Source organism: Nicotiana tabacum, chromosome 20 (genome assembly GCF_000715075.1).
Source record: "Nicotiana tabacum cultivar K326 chromosome 20, ASM71507v2, whole genome shotgun sequence".
In the NCBI taxonomy this organism is placed as follows: domain Eukaryota; kingdom Viridiplantae; phylum Streptophyta; class Magnoliopsida; order Solanales; family Solanaceae; genus Nicotiana; species Nicotiana tabacum.
Window position 1 is genome coordinate 155,773,590 of NC_134099.1, and position 26,789 is coordinate 155,800,378.

Below are 26,789 nucleotides of genomic sequence, written 5' to 3' on the forward strand. Positions count from 1 at the left end.
TAACTTATTTTCATGTCTTATATCACCTGAGATATCTGAGAAATCATGTATCGACATAACAGCCGAATGCTGAGTTCATATATGATAACACACTGAAAAGACGGAAATTTATCAGGTTTCAAGGTACAGCTAAGGTTTCAATCGTAGCATGTAAGATTGGATATGGAACAACTAAGTGTTTCTCCACGAGAGAGAGAGAGAGAGAGAGAGAGAGAGAGAGAGTGGAAGTCATTTTTTCACAGCAATCACAACTAAACAGAATAAAAGGATATATAACTGAGGGGAATGAACAAAGAACTACCTAGAAGATCATATTAACATCCACTTAACTTCCAAAACAACACTTTAATGTTTCAGAAAATAAAATATAAAAATGCTCTAAGTAGATGGTAGCTATAGTCATCCTTGATTCAGTTTAGCCTCAACGTTTAAGAGGATGACTAACGTAAGTAACATGCCTCTACTTTCATACATAATAAGCAACTTCTCATTTGACCTGGAGTTCCCGATGGTGATCACATCAGCATCCATATTATTAATGGAATGGACGATGTCATTGAAGTTTGAATAGAAAATGTGGGTGTGAATCTGTCACAAAAAATGGCAGTGATGATTAGAACCACGTAACAGAAGAAAAAAGTAGTTTTTTATAATCGAGAAAATCCCCGAGGGCCAACTAGCGCACAGTTGAAACTCGGTGGATAATGACCTGCCCCTCTACCCATCTTCACTTAAATACCAAACTTTTGTCAGCAGCAAGATTCGAACTCATGATGTACGACTAACATCACGCGTTGTGCTCTACAACCAAACCAAAACCCTGGGACAAAGAAGAAAATACCTTAAAAGAAAAACTTCCCCAATAACATAAAACACCTCTTGGTTCTATCCAGCTCTTAGCTTTACTGGACAACTATTGGAAAGAAAGAACCAATTTCACACATATGAATTTGCTTATAAATCTTTTAGTCTCCTTGCAATACTGCTTGACATCATGTTAATCCTTCAGAAATGCGGGGAAAACACTATGTTCCTTAAACTCATCTAATTCATATTACTGCTCTTTGAGCGAAAGGTACATGAATTCAGAAGCTAGTTTAGTAGAAAAATACATAGACTACCGAAGATAGAAATTCTGATGTAGGAAGAAACTTCTGAAGAATTAGCTAAGCACAACAGACTTTGAAAGAGATAAAAAAATTTGAAGACTAAGACTTTGACAGATATAATAATAATCATTTGACTTGCAGATTAAGGACGAGACTGAATATCGACCTGGGTACTGTCTTGAACACTAAAGTTGGTTATCCTGAATGAATCCACAGCCCAGTTCAAGCAGAAAGCTTCCTCGGGCTTTCTAAGAGGCAACGCCTCCCTTAAAGCAGCTCCATCAACTTGAATGACATTAATGCCAGCCTTCTCAAGATCTTTAACCTCATCCTTAATAGCCAAAGCAATTTGATAGCAAGTCTCAAATCTAAACAGCAACAAAATACCAGTCGACTTAGATGTATGAGATGCTGAATGAGGGGAAGAAAAGCGTTTAAGCTTAAAAATTCAAACCTCAGTGCCTGCTTCTTAGGCATAAGCATAACAAAGTCTAGCTCTTCCTGGAGTTTGACTACTTTGCTGATTTCCTCTGTAATATACTTGACATTTCCTTCCCCCGAGATCCTTCAATAGTCAGAGAAAAAACAATTAATATGCAGACACAAAGAATAACAACATTAAAAGGAATAACTGCCCTAGTAGATAGCTAACTTGTAAGCCTTGCATTCTAGTCGAACTTTTCTTAGCTCTAACGCTAGAGAAGAGCATTATCTTTATACCAGCACAGAAAGAAGCTTCTCATCTGAAAGGAAGCTGTTATTGATTCTCAAAATGATGAAAAATTATAATAACTGAAGTCTACTAAATAGCACTGAAAATGCTATTCCTAGACTAATAATGTATATACATAAGGAAACTCAGATCATTTCTCATATTAAGAGTGCAGTAAAACATGATTTCCAAGATAAAGTAGAAGGGCATAACAATCAAATTATTAGAACTCATCTACCTGCTCAATAGGCTTGCTTGGAAAGCTTAAGCAATGTCCTAACTGTCATTATTTCGACTTCCGCAATTCCATTGATTTGATTTCTTTCCAGAGGTAAAAGGAAATTGCGTCTAAGTGAAAAGTATACCTGAATAAATCAAGTGAAATAAATCACTTCTTCTTTCCCAAGTGAAATTGTGGTATCATGTCAAGCAAAGAAAGATGCTTCGTTATAACATCTATTAGTAACTTTACTGTACTTGCATCAAATGAGAAGCCCTTTTCATTCATTTCCTTCAAAAAGGTTGTCATTTCATTAAATTTGCTAAACTTGAGAAATTCTTGCGCAATAATATCGTAAGTGGCATTGTCCGGCGAACAACCATTCTCCTCCATTTTTCTTAGCATATCTTTAGCTTCGTCTAACAACTCTTCTAGACAAAATCCATTTATTATTATATTGTATGTTATCACATCGGGAAACAATCCAATTAAAGAAAGCTTCTCAAAAATAGCATGGGCTCTGTCGAGCTGGCCAGTTTTGCACAATCCATCTATTACAACATTGTAAAATTCAATATCAGTATCTTCTCTCTCTATTTCCAACTTATGAAATAGCGACATAGCTTTTGCAACAAGCTCATTCTGAAAATAACCACCGAGCAAAATGCAATTAGTGTTAAATTAGATTTGAGCCCCGTAGATAGCATTTCAGCAAAGAATTTTTCGACAAAGTCGGTTATTCCAACTTCAAATAGACCTTTCAAGATAGCACTGTATGTAACAATGCTAGGTTTCAATCTATTTCGAGAAATTTCATGAAATAAATGCATGGCCTCGTCCAATTTCTTTTTCTTACAGTATCCATTTATTAGTATGCTATAGCTAATAATGCCAGGCTTAATGCTCTTATCAATCATGGAACCAAAAAGGCTCCTTGCTCTATCCATTTGACCGCGCAAGCATTATCCATCAATTATCACATTGTAGGTGACCACATTAGGCTCCACACCTTTTTCATTCATGTGTCTCATTACCTCCTTAGCATCTTCAACTTTTCCTTCCTTGCAAAGTCCATCTGTCACTATAGTCAAGGTGTGCACATTTGGATAAATATTAAGATTTACCATTTCAGAGAACAAAGTCCTAATATTTTCCCACTGACCAAACTTACAGAAACCATCAATCAATGAACTATATGTGACAACGTTTGGAGTCATGCCTTTTTGTTTCATCTCTTCAAAAAGGCTAATTGCAGCATCTATCATTCTATCCTTGCAAAGAGCATCACTAACGACGTTGTAGTTTCTTGTGTCGGGCTTGATGCTTCCTTGTTCCATTACCCTTAGCAAATCGAAAGTTTTTTTAGTATGGCCCCTTTTGCTAAGCCCATTCAGGACTGTCAGATACGTGACTTCATCAGGCTCACAAATATTTTTTTCTCACCAACTTTTTGGACAAGTTAACTGCATCTTTGATCTTATTTTCAGCAAAGAATCCCCTTAATAATGTGTTAAAGGTGATAAAGTCAAATGGAATGCTAGTCTTCAAGTAAATGGCTAACACTGAAAATCCGCATTCAGAATGATACATTAGGCAATAATTGTTAATCGCTATATTCAAGATGTAATCATTAATTGGGATGCCTAATTTATGTATTTGTCGAAAAATTTGGATTTGAATAGTGAGAGTGCTGCTCTCTTTATGTGCCCTAGTGTTTGCACTATAAATACTTTTCTTTTGTTGCAAACACAAATAGTACATATTTGAGTTAATACATAATAACACCAAAACACCATTGCTAATTACAACTAGTAAACCCAGTTGAAATGCTAATTAGAACCATGTCAAAGAACTGAAATACTACTTTTTCATAACCGAGAAATCTGCAAGGGCGAGGTGGCCCACGGTTCGAAACCTGGTGGATAATGACCCAACCCTCTACCTATCTTCACTTAACTACCAAAGTTCTTCAGCAGTAAGTGTGACTAACATCACGTGTTCCCCATTAAAAACAAAACACCTCCCAGATCTATGCAGCACTTAGCTTTACTGGACAACAATTGGAAAGAAGGAACCAATTTTATACATGTAAAGTAGCTCATGAATCTTTCAGTCCCCTCCTTGCAATACCGTTGGACATCATGTTAATCTTTCAGAAATGTGGGGAAACACACATTCCTTAAACTCGTCTAATTTATATTCTTATCCTTTTTTCGTCATGTTCTTTGAGTGAAGGGAGCATGAATTTTAGAAGCTAGTTTAGTGGAGAAATGCATAGGCTACCTAAGATAGAAATTCTGATGTAGGAAGAAACTTCTGAATAAGCAGCTAAGCACAATAGACGTTGATAGAGATTTTTTTTTTTTGAAGACTTTGACAGATAATTATCGTTTGACTAGAGTAAATATCAACCTGGGTAGTGTCTTGAACACGACAGTTGGTTATCCTGAATGAATGTAAAGCCCAATTCAAGTAGAAAGCCTCCTCAGTCTTCCTAAGAGCAAACCCTCTCTTAAAGCAGCTTCAGTAGTCAACGTTAAAGCTAGCCTTTTCAAGATCTTCAACCTCATCCTTAATAGCCAGAGCAATTTGATAGCAAGTCTAAAATCTATAAAGCAACAAAACATCAGTCAACGTAGGTGTCAAGCTCTTCCTGGAGTTTGACTACTTTGCTGATTTCCTCTGTGATATATTTGACATATCATTCCTCCGAGATCCTTCAATAGTCAGAGATATAAAAATTAATATACACGCATAAACCATAACAACATTAAAAGAAATACCTGCACTAGCAGATATAAAACGAACTTGTTAGCCCTTGTACTCTTGTCGAAATTTTCTTAGCTCTAAAATCTGTGAAGAGTATTATTTCCTGGAGAAGAATTATTCCCAGCACCATGCTTCACTCCCTCATGGAACACAGGAAGAAGCTTCTCATCTGAAAATATAATTCCTGGGCTTATAATGTGTATGCATAAGGAAACTCGCATCATTTCTCATATTAAGAGTGCAATAAAACATGATTTCCAAGTTAAAATAGAGTGGCATAACAATCAAATATTAGAACTGATGTACCTCCTCAATAAGCTTGCTTGGAAAGCTCGCAGTGTTCTAATTGCCATTCTTTCAGCTTCCACAATTCCATTGATCTGATTTCTTTCGCAGAGGTAAAAGAAAATTGTATCACAGTGATAAGTATAGCTGAATAAGCCAAGTGAAATAAATATTCACTTCTTACTTCCCGAGTGAAACTGTGGTATCATGTTAAGCAAAGAAGGATCCTTCGCTATAACATCTATTAGTAACTCTACAGTACTTGCATCAAATGAGAAGTCCCTTTCAGTCATTTCTTTCAAAAAAGTTGTCATTTCACTAATTTCGCTACACTTGAGAAATCCTCGCAGAATAACATTGTAGGTGCCATTGTTTGGCGAACAACCATTCTCCTCCATTTTTCTTAGCATATTTTTAGCTTCATCTAATAGTCCTTCTAGACAAAATCCATTTATAATTGTATTGTATGTTATCACATCGGGAAACAATCCAAGTAAAGAAAGCTTCTCAAAAATAGCATGAGCTTTGTCGAGCTGACCATTTTTGCACAATCCGTTAATTACAATATTGTAAAATTCAATATCAGTATCTTCTCTATGTATTTCCAACTTATGAAATAGTGACATAGCTTTCTCGACAAGTCCATTTTGAAAATAACCACGGAGCAAAATGAGCTAAGTGCATAAATTAGGTTTGAGCCCTGTAGATTGCATCTCAACAAAGAATTTTTGCGCAAAGTCAATTTTTCCAACATCAAATAGACCTTGCAAAATAATACTGTAGGTGAAAATGTCAGGTCTCAATCCATTTCGAGAAATTTCATGAAACAAATCCATGGCCTCATCCAATTTATTTTTCTTACAGTATCCATTTATTAAAGTGCTATAGCAAACAATATCAGGTTTAATGCTCTTATCTATCATCGAATCGAAAAGTCTCCTTGCTCTATCCATTTGGCCACATAAGCAATATCCATCGATTATCACATTGTAGCTGACCACATCTGGCTCTACACCTTTTCCAATCATGTGTCTCATTACCTCCTCAGCATCTTCAACTTTCCCTTTTTTGCATAATCCATCAGTCACTATGGTCAAGGTTTGCACATTTGGATAATATTAAGATTTACCATTTCACATAACAAAGTCCTAACCTTTTCCCACAGACCAAACTTACACAAACCGTCAATCAATGAATTATGTGACAATGTCGGGAGGAATGCCTTTTTGTTTCATCTCGTTCAAAAGGCTAATAGCAGCATCTATCATTCTATCTTTGCATAGGGCATGTATAACAATGTTGTAGATAGGTGTGTCCGGCTTAATGCTTCCTTGTTCCATTACCCTAAGCAAATCAAAAGTTTTTTGAGTATGGCCCATTTTGCTGAGCCCATTCATGACTGTCAAATACATGACTTCATTAGGCTCACAAATATTCTCTCTCACCAACTTTTTGAACAAGTTAACGGCATCTTTTATCTTATTTTCCGCAAAGAGTCCCCTTGGTAAGGTGCTAAAGGTAATAACATCAAATGGAATGCCACTCTTCAAGTAAATGGCCAACACTGAAATTCCGCCATCAGAACAATGCATTAGGCAATAACTGTTAATCGCTATATTCAAGATGGAATCACTAATTGGGATGCGTAATTTCAGCATTTCTTGAAAAAGGGAAAGAACAGCAGAGTAATGCTTCATATTTACCATAGTCTTCAATAATTTCGAGAAGCTAAAAACAGAGGGAAGAGACTGAGCTCTGACCATTCGACGGAAAAGACTCAAAGCATCATCTAAGCACTTGACGTTCTCAAATTTATCCTCTGCCGAAGAAATAGATGTGTTGCTCTGAGAAGAAAAATAATCTCTGATTGTAATTGCCGAACCAGAACGTGAAACAGCAAAGCATGAGAAACCATTACAAGAGTAACGCAGCAGAGAAATTCTCGCCATCTTCAATGGCTAAGGAATCTCTTCAACTTCTTTCGACAATTTGGATTTGAATAGTGAGAGTGCTGCTCTCTCTTTATGTGCCCCAGTGTTTGCACTATAAATACTTTTCTTTTGTTGCAAACACAAATAGTACATATTTGAGTTAATACATAATAACACTAAACACCATTGCTAATTACAACTAGTAAACCCAGTTGAAAATCCACAACACTAAAATAACAGTTGAAAAAAAAAAGACACAAATATTAGAATATTAAAATGTAGAACCAAGCAAAAGTCTCAAAACCCCTTAATTTATAAAAGATCCAAAATTTTAATAAGCTTAATTCACCAAAACGTTTTATTTAAGAAAACCCAAATTTGTAAAAAATTTATCCTTTAAATCATTCAACCCTAGAAATTGCTTATTTTGAAGTTAGCTAATTTAGCTAGGCTACAAAAAATTGCTTATTTTAAGAATTTTTTTTTTTTTTGTAAAACTAGCTTTTAGAGAAGTACTTTTGTTTGCTCAATTCATTAGAGAAATACTAAATTTTTTAGTATTAGATAAACAAATTATTTTTGGCATTCTCTTAAAAAAATTACTTTTGAGTGTTAAACAATGTATTCATCACTTTAAAAAAAAAGAGTAATTTCCATGTCTTTACTTCTGCCATGAATTCTGGTTATATGTAACAATAAATTCCAACACTTCTATTTATTTGGAGAATGGGTAAGAAAATAATTTTATACCCATTCTCTGATTCTTTTTATCACCATAGCCACAAAATAGTTCAAATTCTAAGTTTGGAAGTAGGAATGAGAGTGGAGGTGGTAACTTTGGTGAAATTTTTGGATGAAGAAGATAAATAATAAAAGGGGTGAAGACACGGTGGGATGAGTTGTGATGAAGATAAGATGGGGGGGAAGGTTTTCTCAACTTAAAAAAAGGTTATTATTTTTATTTTTCTAAAAGATACACATGTAATTTATTGATTTGTCCATTTGCCACGTCATTTGCGTTTGTAATTCATATTCTGATTTCGGGTGTCCACAAGATACACTTAAACCAGTATAAAGTATCTAAATTGTTCTTGGTAAGAGTGTTTAGCCAATAGTTGAGGCCAACTTTAGGTGTCTGTTTATGTATTCTGTCAAAATTTTATGAGTAGATAGGTTTTACTATTAATAAATGCCTAGTAAATACTCCCTTCATTCCAATTTAAATGAGATAGTTTGATTTTGCACAAAATTTAAGGGAAAAAAGAGACTCTTGAAATATGTTGTCTTAAAAGTTTAAGGGGCAAAATCTTTACAGGGTCATGGCATTTGTATGGCTATAAAAACTTCTTATTAAGGATAAAGTTGGTAAAATAAAAAGTTTAAAGTTAACTTATTTCCAAATAGAGAAATATGTCTTTTTTTTTAGAACAAACTAATAAGGAAAGTGCGTTATTTAAATTGAAACAGAGAAAGCACAATTTATGAGTAGGAGTCTAAAGTACAAAATAACGATGTGAATATATCTATATTGTAATACATTTTTTCCTGCTCTTCATTTTTTCAGTTAAAGTTCTAAATAAATATTTTTTGTTTTTATGCTTTTATATGACTTACTACCTTGTTGTTTTTATTCTGCTTTTATATGGCTTTTTGTTGTTGTCTCTTCTTATCTATATTTTCATTAATGTGATGTTTATGCTTTCCTGAGTTGATGGTCTGTTGGAAACAATCTCTCTATCCTCACAAGATAGGGGTAAGGTCTGGATACACACTACCCTCCTCAGACCTCCACGGTGTGAGATAATATTGGGTGTCTTATTATTTATTCAAACGAGAATATGTGATGACCCGGGAGGTCGTGATCGGCACTTAGCAAGATTTCGCCTACCAAGTAAACCGACATTCACTTTAATCAACGCAACTCAAATGTGCGCATGTATAATAAATAAACATATGACAATCGTGTCTAATAATGACGTGTATTGGGACTTGAACCCCACATCTTAGCATCACAAATGCACAAGGTCTCACTCCTATGTCTAGTCGTCATGGTGCACCATGACTCGAATTCCATATCTTACCTTGTGGGCGTCAGGACTTGGAACGTCACGTCTTTCTACTCAAATATCTTGGGATAATATGCCCACGCCATCATGGAAATGCGTCAATGCTTGAACCTAACGTCTTATCAATACCTCAGAACGGCCCAGGACTCACCTAAAGAAGCTAAGTGATGAAAATGACTCTTGTCATCCTGTTGGTTCTTGGTATCCATCTCTATATAGCCAACCTGATGAAGTCTGCAAATGAAGCTGAAGATTTGAAACTAGTCTTCCTTTAGCTGAACTTTTGTTGGGATGTTAGCAATTCATCCCAGCTATGATTGTGAATAGAACAACTAACAAAGGATCCCCTGTTTCATTTCTAAAATGTAATCAATCAATTCGTTATGAATCTACAAAACTATTAATAATTGAACAAATATTAGTAAAAGCTTTTTAGACACAAAAAAGACACTACAGAGAGTATAAAACCAAAAAAAAAAGGTGTTACAATTAATTAAGCATAATAGTGTCCACCAAATATCGAAGTACTTTTGGTACATATTTTCTCTGCCTCTGATATTAATTTCATGCAACTTATGTCTTATGAAGATATTAAAGACATCACTTTTTTAGCTAATTCACACTATGTATATTTTATTATCATTATTACATTTTAAATTATGTTGCTGAGTGTAGGCTTAATTTCAGTATGCATGCACATCTTAAGGCCATAGTCGAGGTTGACTCAAAGGATATTGGTATCAAGGACTGCAAGCATTTTGCAAATTCTGACAGCAATTTCTACTGTTGATTAAATCTTTGGCGAATGGATGTGTATAATCCAGCATCGTACTTCACTCCCCCGCGGAACACAGAAAGAAGCTTCTCATCAGACCTGGATTCCTCGATGGTGACCACGTTAGCATCCATGTCCATAATGGAACAGCTCATGTCATTGAAGGTTGAATTGCATGAGTGTGAATCTGTCATAAAAAATGGCAAAGATGATTAGAAACACGTAAAAGAAGAAAACCCTACTTTTTTTATAATCGAGAAATCCCCGAGGGTCACCTAATGCATGGTTTAAAACTCGATGGAAAATGACCCGCTTGTTGGGAAAAGTAGACCCGCAAAAATAATATTCAGGGTATTACTAATAAACGCAAAACACTAAGTTATGGTTAAATCAGCAAAAATAGAAATGCATCAATAATGACACCAAGATTTTACGTGGAAACCCTTCTGAATAAGGAAAAAACCACGGTGAAGAAGAGCAACTGATATTACTATAGCGAGGAATTTTACACTGTGTAGTAACTGTGAGCACGTGATTTTTGCCTCACATGAATTACTCCAAAAGAATTCTCAAAATTAGGCCTTTTCTTTAATTATGTGTTATTCTAGGAATTACTGTGCAATTTTCTTGATTGTTTGCATATTTAATTTTAATAATGCATTAAAAAATACCAAAAAATATAGCATCTGCACTTATGATTTGATTTTACATTTTTGGTTAATTTAGTAAAATGTTATTTTTACAAAAATGAAAAATTCACAAAAAATAACGTACTTTACATTTTTAAAGTGTTTAATGTCAAATTGTGTGATTGTTTTATTTTTAGTATTTAATTACTTGTGATAAATATTATTTGAAGTGGATTAGTATTTTAAGTCAATTTTGGTTTTATAATTTGAGTTAGGATTTTTGGTTTTAATTTTGAAGACAATTTAGGAAGAAAATAATTAATAAAAGAAAAGGAAATCGGAATTGGGCCAAAGTTAATTTAAATCCCCAAAGCCCAAATAAAATGCACCGGAAACCCACCCCAGTCCAGCCCAAAACCAGCCCCAACCCGATCCGTCTCCAGCCTTAACCAAACGACGTCGTTTCGGGCGTTTCAATCTGGACCATTGAATTAACTTGATCGAACGGTCCCAAAGCTTTAACCTAACCCGACCCGTCTCCTTTGCTCGACCCAGTCCCACCCCAACCGGCCAAATGACCTCGTTCTCATTAAAGGATCCATCATGGCCGTTGAATTCTCATCATCCAACGGCCCTAATCTAATCACTATTTTAATATACCAAAACACCCCTTTCCACTCGTCTTTAGAGACACCCCTGTCTCACCGCTTAGCCCCACCGCCTTCCGCCACCGGAAATCGCCTCACGACGGTTCCGGTGGTCCAATCCCTTCCAAAATTACACCGTAGAACCCCCTCACTCCCCTCATGCCAAATGCCCACTCCTTTTTCCTCGAATCACCCCGTGATTCTTCGAATCTTGGATCGAAGATCCGACCCCAAATCCTAGCCTACCCAATCAACCCCAAATTCACACTGTAGAACCCCCTCACTCCCCTATTCCCTAATCCATGACCAGTTTTCTTCGAACGGAATTCAATCTACTCAAATCTTAAACCCAAGGGCCAAACCTGAACTCAAGACTGTTGATAATTTTAGAGCCGAGTTCGTCACAAAATAGTGTTACTCACTTGTTTTGATAAAGAACAAGTGACTAACATTATTTGGCGATGGAATCGGAAAGTCAAGATACCGGATTTTTTTTCCAGTTCAATCGGTACGTTCTTCCGTGTTTTTTGTGTTTATTTGATTAAATGGTCATGTCCATCTTCTCTTTTTCTTTTTTTTGATCAATTTCAATTGAAATTCGATCAGTCCTCTGGTATAAATTATTTCTGTTCATTGTTTATTTCTTTAGATTGGTTTTGTGGATTTGTTTTGTACAAATTGGGATATCAGTTTGTTTAAGACTCTGAAATTACATCTCGTTTTTCACTTAGTTAGAACAATTAGGATTAGTTCAATAGTTTTTAGCGCGAGTGGTTACTAATTAAGTCTGACAACAAATGGTAGTGGCGCACTGCTAAATTAATAAAAAAAGCACTAGGCTAGTTGAGTGAATTAAAAATAAAAAAGGAAACTGACAGTGGTCAGCTTGATACCCTTTTAGAGCTGGAAAGTAAGAGAACATGGGAGACATTTTCAGAAGCTGAAAGAATACATTTTTTAAAGAAATGAGAAGCTGGAAAGGGCTGGTTGATGAGGTATATAATGGGGGACAGGCCTCAGAGAAAGGAGAGAGACTAAATTCATATACACAGAGAGGCAGCTGGGATCTGTGGTTCCATTGATTCCGATTTTTAAATTTCAACTTGTTAAGGCATCTGTGGTTCATTAAGTGTGATAAAGGGCCTGAATCTGTTTCGCGTTGAAAAAGTCTGGGCAGATTCTGCATTTTATTCACTGTCTCCTTGATTTTGAGTCAATTTCATCGAAAGATTATTGAATCTGGTTTGCTGTTCGATCAAAACTGAGTCATTTTTTAGTTTGAAATTGGGTCACCTGTTGCTACTGAATTCTACTTTACTGCTGTTACTGCTGAAATCCTCACCCATCTATTTCATCTTTACTTCCCGGTACATGTTTTTAGAATATCTCACACAAGGTTTTGGTATTGAAATGAAATGAAAGCTGGAGTTCCAAATGAGTTTTCTGCACATTCAAATCTATTAGTTTAGTTTCAATTTTATTTTTTTTTAGTTAATTGACATGTCGTATGCTTAATATGGTAGCTATTAGTCAGCTTGCCTCTTTGAAGTCAGTATAGCCCTATAGTAATTTTACTTGCCTCTGAAACTCTTGTGGTTATAGCTGGTTTTGAACTGCTGAGAAAGGAAACTTGATAGAATGTTGATCATTAACTAAGTTTTTTTTGTGTTTAAGCTATGTTAGCTAAGTGTATGGTAGTATGGGACTATCAAGGAACTACATTAGGATACTTCGTCAAGCATCTTTAATTCCAGCTGAGATAAGTGTTTTTGTTTGTATGTAATCTTGTATGAGAACAGCTATTGTGATAACCATAAGTTAGAGGTAAATTGATAAGGTCCATTATGTTTAAAGTATTGGGATATTCGGAGAGGTTCAATTTTGTATTCACGGTAGATGTAGTGTGAATTTGCCTATCAAATCAATTTGTAGACTATTTCTCCTTCTTGATAATAAATTGCCTATTTTAGTTTAGGAGTGCAATTAGCCCGTTTCTTATAACAAAGTGATGTCAACATTATTACAAGGTATAGATTTGGTAGGTGTAAATAGTTTTCACAAGTTTGGACAACAATTGGCTTGATTTTATTCGTCTAAAACAAAATCGTCATAAGCAAATTAACAGAATGGTTAGGACTTGGACTAGAAATGAATGTGTAGAAGTTATGTGGAAGGCGGTTTTGGTTCATGTGATGAGCTCGTATGGATTGAAGTAATGATTGCTTAATTGTGTAAAACTTTCGGTGCATTGTATATGATTAAAATTGTGATGTTGATAAATAGGCAAATGCCAAATGTGTACATAGTACGAACAGATTTTATGAGTACTGATTTCGGCATTTTAAGAGAGGATATACAAAGTTGAGTTTGCACTAGGTGGAGTGATGGTTATTTCATAAAACAAATGGTATTCATATTAACTAAAATTTCTCCCTAACTTTATACGTAAACCGTTTTGCAAGTTTTTAAACACATACAATTGGTCTCAAGCACAGGAAGAGAACAAACAATTTATGAATATGGTGATCAAGCTTTAGGCACATAATTAAATCAAGGGTACTGTTTTCGGGGTGTGGTTGGAGTATTTAATTTCAAATTAGTTTTCATTACGCATCTCCCTAATTCTTTTAGTTGAATAATTTTGAGGCGTACCATTCACACATTTGAATCATATAACCTATGGTCATCACTTGATGAATCATAATTTTTTGGAAATTGAGGCGCGCCGTTTAGCGAATTCCCATGGCCCTCGTAAAGTTAACAACACGTAGTTGCTTTAGGCGCGTTATTTCAACAATCTACCTTCCTAAATTCGGGTGCGCATTTATGTGACCTAAATCCAAATCCTAACATTGTTATATAAAATGTGTTGCGGACTGCGGGTGCGCATTTATGTGACGCGGTTCAAAACGCTTTTTTATGTGACGTTGAATTTTTTTTAAAATTAAATAAAAGCGGTTAAAAACTTAAAATTGAACCATATGTTAAAACATGTATAAAAATCAGATAATAGGCAAATTACAACAGTTGATCGACTAAGCTAGAACCACGGAACTCGGGAATGCCTAACACCTTCTCCCGGGTTAACAGAATTCCTTACCCAGATTTCTGGTTCACGGACTGTAATATAGAGTCTAGCTTTTCCTCGATTCGGGATTCAACCGGTGACTTGGGACACCATAAAATTCTCCCAAGTGGCGACTCTGAATCTTTTAATAATATGATCCCGTTTCGATTGTCCTTTAATTGGAAAAACTCTTTACGCCCTTTACGGGGGTGTAGGTAAAAAGGAGGTCTGACATTAACGAGTAAAAATACTCCTAAGACCACTGCACCCTCAAAAGAAATAAACACTCTTTTGCTTTTTCTACCTCACTACAATATCTCTCACACTCTATTTTTCTTCACAAACTATTTTCTTATAGTTTATGGAATAACTTGCTCTCTCTTTTCTCTCTTTGTTGGTGTGTAGAAATGAGTGTTAAAGCTCTCTTTTTATAGCCAAAAACTCACTCTCTAAAGCCTACAATATTTTATAATTTGCACACACTTTTCACAATGTCAACAAGGTTGGCTGCCAAACCAAACCAAGTCAACCAAATTGGCTACCAAATCACTTGAATGAGATGGATACCATATCAATCTCCCCCTCCAATCTCATTCATCTAGAGGAGGTAGTACTGTCTTCTAGTCTGAGTGCATGCCGACAAGTTCTTTGCATAGTTCGAACTTGTCTCTTGGTACCACCTTGGTCAACATATCAGCATAATTTTCACTCATGTGAATCTTTTTGACTTGAAGTGATTCGTTCTCCACTTGCTCACGAATCCAATGATATCTGACGTAGATGTGTTTTGTTCTTGCATGGTACATGGAGTTTTTGCTTAGGTCTATTGCACTCTGACTGTCGCAATAGACAACATACTCCATCTGTCACAATCCAAGTTATTGAAGAAATCTCTTGAGCCATCTCATCTTTTTGCCTGCTTCAGTAGACACAATATACTTCGCTTCAGTTGTAGACAGTGCGACACACTTCTGCAACTTCGACTTCCATGAGATAGCTCACCTGAAAATGTGAACAGGTATCCCGTAGTAGATTTACGATTATCAAGATCACCTGCCATATCAGCAGCGGTGTAGCCCTTTAAGATTGAATTAGATCCTCCAAAACACAAGCAATCTCCTACAGTACCTCTTAGGTACCTGAGTATCCACTTGACTGTTTCCCAATGTTCCTTTCCAGGATTTTCAAGGAATCTGCTAACAACACCGACTGCATGAGCAATATCTGGTCGAGTGCATACCATTGCATACATCAAACTTTTGACGGCAGAGGAATAAGGAATCTTGGTCATTCTCTCTTTTTCCTCCATTGTTGTAGGACACATCTTCTTGCTCAACTTCAGATGACCATGAAGGAGTGTGCAAACCAACTTAGCACTTTTCATATTGAAGCGCTCCAGTACACGTTCTATATACTTCTCATGTGACAAGTAAAGCTTTCTTTTATTTCTCGAACGAGTAATTCTCATGCCCAAAATTTGCTTAGCATGACCCAAGTCTTTCATTGCAAAAGACTTATTCAACTATTTTTTCAACTCGTCAATCTTGGGAGCATTCATGCCCACAATCAACATATCATCCACATATAGCAAGAGGATGATAAAATCATCATCAGAAAATCTTTGTACAAAGACACAGTGATCTGAAGAAGTCTTCTTGTAGTCGTGCTCTCCCATAACAGACTCAAACTTCTTGTACTACTGTCTGGGAGCTTGATTCAATCCATATAGACTCTTCTTAAGTTTGCATACAAGATTTTCTTTACCTTTTGCCTTGAAGACTTCAGGTTGTTCCATATAAATCTCCTTTTCTAAGTCACCGTGAAGAAAAGCAGTCTTCACATCCATCTGCTTAATCTCCAAATCAAGACTGGCAGTCAAACCAGGAACTGTCCGAATGGAGGACATTTTCATGACAGGAGAAAATATTTCGTCAAAGTCAATACCTTTCCTTTGACCAAATCCCTTGACAACCAATCTAGCTTTGTATTTGGGCTTCATATGTTCTTCAGCTTTAACTTTGAACACCCACTTGTTCTTCTAAGCTCTCATGCCCTTAGGCAATTTCATTAACTCATAAGTATGGTTCTCATGCAGAGATTTCATCTCATCTTACATGGCTTCAATCCATTGATCCTTGTGCTCATCTTCTATGGCCTCCACATAACATTCAGGTTCTCTCCCATCAGTGAGTAATACATACTCATTGGGTGAATAACGGGAGGAAGGAGTACGAGGTCTAGAGGACCTCCTGAGTGGAATATCTAGCTCATCCACAGCTTTGTGAGTAGGAACATCTACATCATCAATATTAGCATTGTTATCACCATCACCATCACCATCAATATGCTGATCTGGATTATGGTTCTGGGCATCACCATCATCATTGAGCCCACCAACGTCATCCGCATCTGTATGAGGAACTTGATCAAGATTGACTAAACCTTCAGAACTTGGAGATTTTAGCTTCTCCGCTTTGTTAATATCTTCAATGGTTTGATCCTCCACGAAGATAACATCACGGCTTCTCACGACCTTCTTCTCAATTGGATTATATATCGTGTAACCAAACTCACCAAGGTTGATAACGTCAAACTATGCCTTATACAAAGACACACACGGACGTAGCAAATATAATCTGAGTAATTCTGTCCAGAGTCGAACCACAGAGAATTAACCTATCAATTACTTTTGACGGATTTACAAAATTCACAGAATCAATTTCCCCAAACTTGTAATTCAAAATTGATGATATTTCTAACAACTAAAGTCTGAAAATAATTAACAGCTGAAAATTAACTATGCTTGATGTGTAAACAGTTGGAATAAGGTCTAAGGTAATGGTTTCCCCCATTGGTGATTTCCTTGGAAGTACGTTTCTTATAGCGATGCCTTAGTTGTTTCTATCAATCAAGAACTCTCCGGCTATCATAAATCTCTCTCAAGCAATTATGATAATTTACTAGACGCACTCTCTCAAGCTACGCTAGCTAGATTCACATTACCGTTCTTTTAGATTGCACCCGAGGTATCGTTATCTCTAATCCAATCTCTAAACCCTAGGTTATGACTCTCGTCTATACTCCGAGAGTGATGTTGTTCAAACAACTACCTAAATATGTACTCTCTCTCAAGAAGATACATAATAAATAGGAACGGATAATTGAGGGCCCTTTCAACTAACCACAATCAAAACGTAGATGAACAAATAAAGATTAACAACTAATTCAAACTATATTAATATAACAACCAAGCCATCCCCAACGGGTTTCACCAAAGCCTTAGATTAAAGTATTTAGTTACTCATGACAACGTAAGAATAAACTACGAAAATATTCATAATGGAAAATTGCAAGAAAAATAGAAGAGAATAAGAACTATGATGTTTTGGGTGATCTCTCACACTTGTTCTTCTTGCAAAAGTAATCTCAAAATAAGTCTCTCCTTTCTTGGGCGAGTTTCCTACATCTTATAAGGGTTTTACAAAAGCTTTTCCGAATTGACACTTTGGCCCCTTAAATTTCTGGACTGTGAATATGCCGCCGCGGCCGCGGCGCTGACCGAGGAGAACACTGACTCCAACCGCGGTGCGGACCGCGGTGGCAACCGCAGTGAGTATGCTGGGCCTTTTTGTCTCCGCGTTCCTTCTCTTTTTGCTCTTTTGTGTTTGGGTACTTCTTGAGTGGGTGTTTTTTTCACGTTATTGCCTCTAAATACTTTATGTTTCTTCCTCACATATTATATTCTCTGTGAAACCAAATAGCATTAATTGAAGCATTTTATTGGCAACTTACATTATAAAACAACAACAAAGCATGGGCAATTATGGTGTAAATAACAACCATATAGCCTATTATCAATACCCCTATGATTTTCCCTCAACGACTCACGCCATGAACATTTCACAAGAGTTACACCTAGTAGTGAACATCTTTTACCTCAAAAATCAAGTTTTTCGTACCCTGTAACATTTGCACTTACTCAAACCACTCTACACAATAGTCAAGATGCACCTTTCCTTTGTGAATCACATGCCCTCACATCACACAAGAGAGTAGTTCCATATATATAATGATAGTGATAACAATTAGGAACTCAAATAGACAGAATTCGCTCACTCTCCAAAAAGAACATTCACATGCCACAAAGATGCACCATAGGCTTGCCCCTAGTGTAGTACTCGACTAATCGAGCCCCACTCAGTCTAAGATCAATAGGACTTTATTTGGTTGTAATGTAGGCTAAGGGACGGGTAGGATACATTTGGATATAATGATTAATCTCCCTAAGCACTTTTAATACAATTACATTGAATTTAAAAATCATCATTTTGTAAGCCAACACCCCACCACATTTATTTAAACATCCTCATACATTAGGTGCAATTGGTACAAGCTACCACTTATTAATCACTACAAAATATATGAACTTTTTTTTTCGTGGTGCTTTTCTTTTTACGCTTCACATTCTGCACCTTTTATCTATTTCCATGGTTCCACTTCAAAAACCAAACCACCACCCCACACTTTTGTTTTTACATAATCTCAATACCAATCTAGTGCTTAGTGAGAGGGAGGGAAATTGGTTCAAACAGCAGGCTCTTCAAACAAGTGGTTAAGGTTCACATTGTGGTTGTCAAAGAAACAGGCTTATAGGCTCAATGGGGTTAACTAAGATGTAATGCATTCATGTGGATTCACTTTATATGTCTGGCTCAACAAAGAAATGCCTATATCACTTCTAAAATCGAATGAAGCTATTATTTCACTTTGCAAACACACAGGGCAAGTTCTAGGCATCAAATGTACAGCATGGAATACAATGATACTCACACCCACATGGCACATGACTCACTCCGGATTAGTTTATCAAAACATTCTCTTTTGAGTGTTCAAGTTAGGTACAAACATACAATTTTTAAGGCACTTAAACAAGATTCAACCCTTGAAGCTAAGCGCTACACTCTAGCGTCTATCGTGTTCGGGTGTAAGAACACTAAGGGTTTTTCTTCTTCAATTTTAAGCTCGTCACCCATTAATCCTAACCAAAAACAAAAAAATCTACCTATATCCGGTTCAAGCTAAACCCTTGGAAAAGAATCGTGGCCCAAAGAAAAACCAAGGGGGAGTTACTACACTACCTAAGAAATAAAAAAAATCTTTTTGGTGTTTTCTATAGATTAGCTTCTCTCAAGAAAATTGTCTAAAGAATCCGTCATTAGGAAGAGTCTTTATATTTCAATTTTTTTTCTCTCGACTTAGTCTATCAAGAACCCCGCCGAAAGAGATCCATCGTCGGGATAAGTCACTTCTATTTTCACTTCCTAAAAAAACTGTTACTCTATTTCTAAAGTCAATAACACAAAACAAAACCAAGAACAACAAATAGATAATATTCACAAGTACAACATACAACGAAGTCCCCCACCCCACACTTAAAATTAAGACATGTCCCCATGGCTTGACAATATAAAAAGCAGTGAGGTAAAGAAACTTCCCTGAAGGGTCACTCTTGATCTGAAATTGTGTCTGGGTTCATGTTGCAGGCGCGACCCAGTGCTCTCAACCAACCCATGAATTTCTTTTCTGACTTCACGTGTCGGTCAGCCACAGCATCCATGCGGGACCCCAAGTCAGTGACGGAGGTCCGTAGTCCAGTCATTTCCCGCTCCAAAGCATCCATCCGAGTGCTCTGGCGTGGCTGTGACGATCCTGTCTCGTCCTCTCTATGAGGGGATGTGATCTTAGTAGCTTCAGCAGCATCAGAATTATCCTCAGACTCAGACTCATCAGATGAGTCATCATTGCGTCGTACTGGCTCTCTTCCCTCTTGCCCAATTTTTCTCGCCCGAAAAGGGGTTTTTATAGGTAATTTCCCATCAACTCGGGAGTTCTCAGGAACATTAGCAAGGCGGCATATACGGGTGACAAGCAAAGGTAAGTAGTGGCCTTTGCTTAGTTCGGGCGGTTGGATGAACATTTCTTCAGAGAGGACTCGGGCGACATCAAACCCTTGGTGAGTCATGAAGCAGTAGATCATAGCGGCCCATGGCCCATTTACATCGGTGGTATTGCTGGATGGTAGAAACCGAGTGGTGATGACAGTGAGCTAACATTTGGCCTCCCAAGTAAGAGACTTGGAATGCAGAGTCGTCGGTTGTGCTACCCAATTGGGCTGTCTGCCAGGTATACAGATGACCTCCAGAATTCTATCCCAGTCAACCATCGGGCGACTAGCCATGATGTAATGATCATCACTCGTGAATGCGGGGAGGCGATACACCCTGCGGATGACCTCTATAGCAGCATTAACCGGGGTGTTGCGCACACTCACAACCTTGTCCTCGTGTTCTGGAAGGTTTGCATAGAACTCCCTCACTAGCTGAATATTGGCTTCCTCGGGAGCCTCAAAGAAGATGTCCAGCTAACACCTCCGTAGCTCATCAAACATATTGGGGCATTCCTTCACCAAAGCCTTCCTGTCGATATGGACCTCATGGAGTAACTTCTTGGCAAGTTTCTGATTGTACCGTGCCTATACTTCTGCAGAGATGAACCGAGTGCTATCAAACCGTGGTGCACTGGTTTGGCCCCTAGCTCGTGAGGAGCCTCTTGGGCCACTAGCAGAGGACCCGGTGTTTCGTCTCTTACGGGCTGAACTTATAATACCTGTCAAAACATAGAAACGCGTATTAGGATGAGCCTAAAATGTGTGACTATGGGTGGTTACTGAGACTTCACCACAACCATGTCACAACATCTCCTTATATCACCATTGAGGCAATTTCTCAAACACATTGTGGGCAAGGCATTTTCTTCATGTTCATGGCCCCAAGGGAATCAAGAAAACTTCCCCAATTCAACTATCTACTACACCCACATATTCCACACTTTTTTTAACCATCACCCACCAACAACACCATTCCAAACATTCAAAACACAGCCCCTTCACCAAACTTATGCTAAAAACGAAATTACACTAAAAAGAATAAGAAAAACTAAACAAAACAAAATCCGATCACTAACACTACATTAGAACAAAATTAACTAGCATAATGCAACAAAAACAAATAAAAAATAAAAAGAAAAGAGAAGGGGGTCGGAATCATACCTTAGGGGAAAAAGATGGGAGTGATTGTGAAGGAGGAAGAAGAAGAAGAGAGTATGGAGGGGAGGGTTAGGGTTTAGAGAGAGAGGGATTAGGGGACTTTAGGGAGGGAAAGTTACATTTGATTTAGGGTAAGAGGGGTGGGGGTGTGTTTTTATTTTCAATTTGAAGGGAAGAAGAAAAAAAAATATTGAAGAAAAATGAAAAGACAAAAAATATATATATATACCGTCTGGTACCCAACCGCGGTCGTGTCCGCGGTGAGCGTCGCGGTTTGGGACAGAGTCTCCCGCGGTCGACACCGTGGTCCGCACCGCGGTCGCGGAGGAACTGCAATGCTTCAGTGATTTTCGCGGTCAGGCAGTGTCTCCCGTGGTCATGGCCGCGGTCGCGGCTGACAACTTTTTTTTTTTTTAAACACAAAATTACATACTACACTTACATTTCATGGGTTGCCTCCCACACAGCGCCTGATTTAACGTCGCGGCATGACGCAAGTGGTTGAGCCTTCACTCCTCATTCGCGTACTGGGGTTCTTTCAAATTGATCACCACTGTATTCCTTTTTTCTTCAGCTATTCCAAGGTAATGTTTCAACCTTTGCCCATTTACTGAGAACTTGTTTTTCCCATCTTCTGACTCAATCTCAACAGCTCCACTTGCGAACATTTGCACCACTCTAAATGGTCCTGACCATCGGGACTTTAACTTACCCGGAAATAATCTCAGCCTTGAATGATACAATAATACCTTGTCACCAGGTTTGAAATTTCTGTCCACAATGTGCTTATCATGCATCTTCTTCATTCTTTCATTGTAGAGCCTCATGCTTTCAAAGGCTTGATATCTAAATTCTTCCAGCTCATGCAACTCTGTCAGTCAATTTTGTCCAGCTGCTTCGGGATCCATGTTCAATTGTTTTAATGCCCACCAAGCTCGATGTTCTAGCTCCATAGGCAGGTGACAGGCTTTCCCAAATACCAACTTGTATGGTGGCATACCTATTGGTGTTTTGAACGTAGTCCTATAGGCCCAAAGTGCGTCATCAAGCTTCTTTGCCCAATCAGTTCGTGTGGCATTCACCGTCTTGGTTAGTACACTTTTTATCTCCCTGTTGGACACTTCAACCTGCCCACTTGTTTGCGGATGGTAAGGGGTAGCCACCTTGTGGCGTACATCATACTTTGCAAGCAATTTCTCGAAGGCTATGTTATAGAAGTGAGTGCCTCCATCACTAATGATCGCTCTTGGTATCCCAAATCGGGTGAATATATTCTTTTTTACAAAACCTATCACCACTCTTGCATCATTAGTGGGCAACGCTGCAGCTTCCACCCATTTAGACACGTAATCCACAGCAACAAGTATGTATTTATTGTCAAATGAGCTGATGAAGGGGCCCATGAAGTCAATCCCCCAAACATCAAACTCCTCTACCTCTTGAATGGGGTTCATGGGCATCTCATGGAGATGGGAAATGTTCCATGTTCGCAGACATTCTTCGCAGCCCTTCACCCATAGGTGTGCATCTCTAAACATTGTTGGCCAAAAGAACCCGGCCTCTAGCACTTTCGTAGCTGTCCTGGCTCCTCCAAAATGTCCTCCATATGCTGATGCGTGACAAGCCTGCAAAACAGAAGATTTTTCTATCTCGGGGACACACCTCCGGATCATATTATCAACACATATTCTAAACAAATAAGGCTTGTCCCAATAATACATGCGGCAATCACGATAAAACTTTTTCTTTTGGACAGATGAAAGATCATAGGGAACAATACCGCAGGCCAGGTAGTTTGCAAAATCTGCATACCATGGCGCATCCTCAAGACTAGCTGCGAGCAATTGCTCGTCTGGAAAGGTTTCCAGGATCTCTTCGACCTCGACTGATTTTTCAGCTCCTTCAAGTCACAATAGATGATCAGTGACTTGATTTTATGTGCCCTTACAGTCACAAATTTCGAGGTCGAATTCTTGCAACAGTAGCACCTAACGAATCAGGCGCGGCTTAGACTCCTTTTTCTCAATTAGGTACTTGAGTGTTGTATGGTCAGTGTATACAATTACCTTGGAACCAATCAGATATGATCGGAACTTGTCAAACGTAAACACCACTGCCAACATCTCCTTCTCCGTCACTGTGTAATTGAGTTGTGCACCGCTTAGCATTCTGCTTGCGTAGTAAATCGGGTGCATCAGCTTATCATTTCGCTGCCTCAAGACTGCTTCTATAGAATAGTCGCTGGCATCACACATGAGCTCAAATGGTTACTCCTAGTTGGGTGCAACAATGATGGGTGCAGTGATCAATCTCTTCTTCAGTTCCTCAAATGCCAACCTGCAATTATTAGAAAACACAAAGGGCTGATCCTTTTCAAGGAGTTTGCATAATGGGTTAGCAATTTTGGAAAAATCTTTTATAGAAATGCCGGTAGAACCCAGTGTGTCCAAGAAAACTTCTCACCGCCTTAACTGAAGTGGGCGTTGGTAACTTCTCAATCACATCAACCTTAGCATGGTTGACCTCAATTCCTTTACTGGACACTCGATGCCCCAGGACTATACCTTCTTGTACCATAAAATGTCACTTCTCCCAGTTTAGCACTAAGTTTGTCTCCACACATCTTTTAAGCACTCTCCTTAAGTTGTGAAGACAGTCTTCGAATGAATCTCCCACCACGGAGAAATCATCCATAAAGACCTCCATAATATCCTCCACCATGTCTGTGAAGGTGGCTAACATGCACCATTGAAAAGTCGCAGGTGCATTGCAAAGCCCAAAAGGCATTCTCCGAAAGGCAAAGATGTCATACGGACAGGTGAAGGACAGTTTCTCTCTATCTTCGGGGGCTATTGATATCTGATTATACCCCGAATATCCATCCAAGAAACAGAAGTGTGATCGCCCAGCCAGCCTGTCCAACATTTGGTCAATGAAAGGTAAGGGGAAATGGTCCTTCCGGGTGGCTGTGTTCAATTTCCTGTAATCCATGCAGATACGCCACCCGGTGACTGTACGAATTGAGATCAACTCATTGTTCTCATTTTTTACAACAGTCATTCCCCCTTTTTTCGGCACACATTGGACAGGGCTGATCCAATTACTATCAGAGATGGGGAAGATGATTCTCGCATCTAACCATTTGATTACTTCTTTCTATACAACCTCTTTCATGTTTGGGTTCAACCTTCGCTGGTGTTCCCTGGAAGGTCTGTGCCCCTCTTCCAGGAGAATCTTATGCATACAAAAGGCTGGGCTGATTCCTTTTATGTCTGCCATGGTCCAGCCAATGGCAGTCTTGTTTTCCTGCAGTACCTGTACGAGCCGTTCTACCTGCACATCTAACAAACCAGATGATATGATAACAGGCAAGGTCGAATCAGGGCCTAAGAACACATACTTGAGGTGATCTGGGAGTGGCTTCAGTTCCAACTTGGGTGGTTCCTCTATTGATAGCTTTGCTGGAGGAGTGGCCCTTTTTTCTAGCTCAAGGGACTCGAACCGAGGTTCCCTTAACCAAAATCCTTGGCCTTCCAGTGCCATGACCCATTCAGCTAACCCTTCACCATCCATTTCTTCTAAATTCGTCAGACATGCCTCCAATGGATCTTTTACAGTTGGGGTCATATCATCTTCTTGCAAGATTACATCAATTGCTTCCACTAGAAAGCAATTAACATATTCAATGGGTCTCCTCATAGATTGATGAACATTGAATATGTCTTCATCGTTCAATCTCCTTTTTAATTCCCCAGTTTCATAGTTGATCAGTGCTCTCCCCGTGGCTAAAAATGGTCTCCCTAACATAAGGGGTATCTCCTCATCCACCTGACAATCCAAGATAACAAAGTATGCAGGGAACACGAATTTCCCCACTTGTACCAACACATCATCAAGAATACCAGTGGGCCTCTTCACTGTGCGGTCAGCCAGCTATAACAGCATCGAAGTTGGCCTAGCTCTACCAATGCCCAGTTTGGTATACACAGCCATCGGCATCAGATTTATGCTGGATCCCAAATCACACAACGTCTTTGCAAAGGCATAACTTCCAATTGTGCATGGAATAGTGAAGCTACCTGGGTCCGACATCTTTTGAGCCATCGGTTTTGCCACCACTGCGCTACAGGTCTGTGTCAAAGTTACAGTGGATAGATCCTAAAAATCAAACTTCTGTGATATTAGATCTTTCATCATCTTAGCATAACCGGGCATCTCCCTCAAGGCATCCATCAAAGGAATATTCAATTGAATTTGACGTAGCATCTCCATGAACTTCTTATATTGGTCTGCCTTCTTTTGTTTGACCAGTCTCTGAGGGACGGGTGCAGGTATCACCCTTTGTGCATTGCTTGCTAGCTTCTCTCAGATAGAATTTTCTGGCACAAGAGGTGACACCTGTTCTGCAACTTGCTCATTCATCTTTTCTTTGCCTTTTTCCTCCTGATTCTGCTCAACCACCACTTCAGTAAGTTCTGTTGGTTCCTCTACCTCTAATTGAACTGGAGTGGCTGGTGTAGTGTCCTTCCTGGCTTGTGCAATTTCCTGCTCTCTGTCTAAATCTCTCCCATTCCGGAGACTTACTGCCATCATCTGATTTGGGTTTTGGTCCTTGGGGTTTATGTTTGTGTCTGCAGGCAAAGTTCCCTGAGGACGGTTGTTCAAAGCCATGGACAGCTGACCCAGCTGCGTTTCAATATTCTTTATGGCTGAATTATGCACTGCCAATTTTTCCTGCACTTTATTATTTGTCCCAATGAGTTGCTGAAGCATACCCCTAATTTCCACTATGTTGTTATCTTGCTGCTGAGGGGGTGGTTGGTATGTCAATTGTTGTTGATTTTGCTGTGGATAGCCCTGTGGTTTCTGATATGGTACTGGAACCAATTGGTTTTGAGGGTGCATACCCCCAGGCTGTTGCATATTAGGCATGTACTGCTAATTTTGCTGCGGTCTCCACTGCTGTGCTCCTTGCCTCTGACCCCCATAGTTGTTGACATAATTCATATCTTCCCTTGCCCCTTGATTTTCACCTTCTCCGCTCCATGAACACACATAAGACTGATTAATACAAGGTGTACACAGTCCCCCATTTGTTGTATCAACAATGTGCACCTGTTTTGTACCCATCTCATCAATCTTCTTTGTCAATATGCTCATCTGGGTCATGAGTGTGGCCATGTTCTCTGCATGCGAATTATTTGGGTCAAGAGGAACTGAATGCACTATGGGTGCCAGTGTTGTACCTCTAGTCATCCACCCCGAATTTTGTGACATCTTATCGAGAAGGATTTTGCACTCAGTGAATGTTTTACTTAAAAATGCACCTCCAACTGACGCATCCACATTTGCTTTCAAATTGTCAGCTAGCCCCATGTAGAATCTCTGGCCGAGCATCTGGTCTACAATGCCATGGTGAGGACACTTCACTAACATCCTTTTAAATCTTTCCCAAGTTTCTTGCAAGGACTCAG

The 26,789-nt window shown here is 38.5% G+C and overlaps 1 protein-coding gene and 2 pseudogenes across 2 annotated transcripts; all 3 read right to left on the bottom strand.

The window, feature by feature from the left end:
- Positions 1–252: 252 nt before the first annotated feature.
- Positions 253–7,060, bottom strand: LOC107768253 (5-methyltetrahydropteroyltriglutamate--homocysteine methyltransferase-like). 2 transcript variants are annotated; one of them, XM_075241295.1, is made up of 7 exons: positions 5,117–7,060; positions 4,858–4,979; positions 4,454–4,758; positions 2,060–2,186; positions 1,564–1,674; positions 1,276–1,477; positions 253–588 (listed from the first exon to the last, which is right to left on the bottom strand). In XM_075241295.1, exons 5-7 carry the CDS (start codon positions 1,590–1,592, stop codon positions 400–402), a joined length of 420 nt encoding a protein of 139 aa, XP_075097396.1. In that variant the 5' UTR covers positions 1,593–1,674; positions 2,060–2,186; positions 4,454–4,758; positions 4,858–4,979; positions 5,117–7,060; the 3' UTR covers positions 253–399. The 2 variants fall into 2 exon arrangements, with proteins under 2 accessions (XP_075097396.1, XP_075097395.1); XM_075241294.1 differs by lacking the exons at positions 2,060–2,186; positions 4,858–4,979; positions 5,117–7,060 and having other exon boundaries at positions 4,454–4,593.
- Positions 2,200–3,932, bottom strand: LOC142174906 (uncharacterized; annotated as a pseudogene).
- On the bottom strand, positions 5,269–7,044 carry LOC107768256 (uncharacterized; annotated as a pseudogene).
- Positions 7,061–26,789: the final 19,729 nt, after the last annotated feature.

Bases quoted from the DNA above. Each gene is read 5' to 3' on its own strand.
- LOC107768253 (XM_075241295.1), bottom strand. From the start codon at position 1,592: ATGCTTATGCCTAAGAAGCAGGCACTGAG. The intron at 1,478-1,563 runs GTTTGAATTTTT...GTTGCTGTTTAG, and splicing joins CCTAAGAAGCAGGCACTGAG to ATTTGAGACTTGCTATCAAA. The intron at 589-1,275 runs GTCGATATTCAG...TTTTTGTGACAG, and splicing joins GTGTTCAAGACAGTACCCAG to ATTCACACCCACATTTTCTA.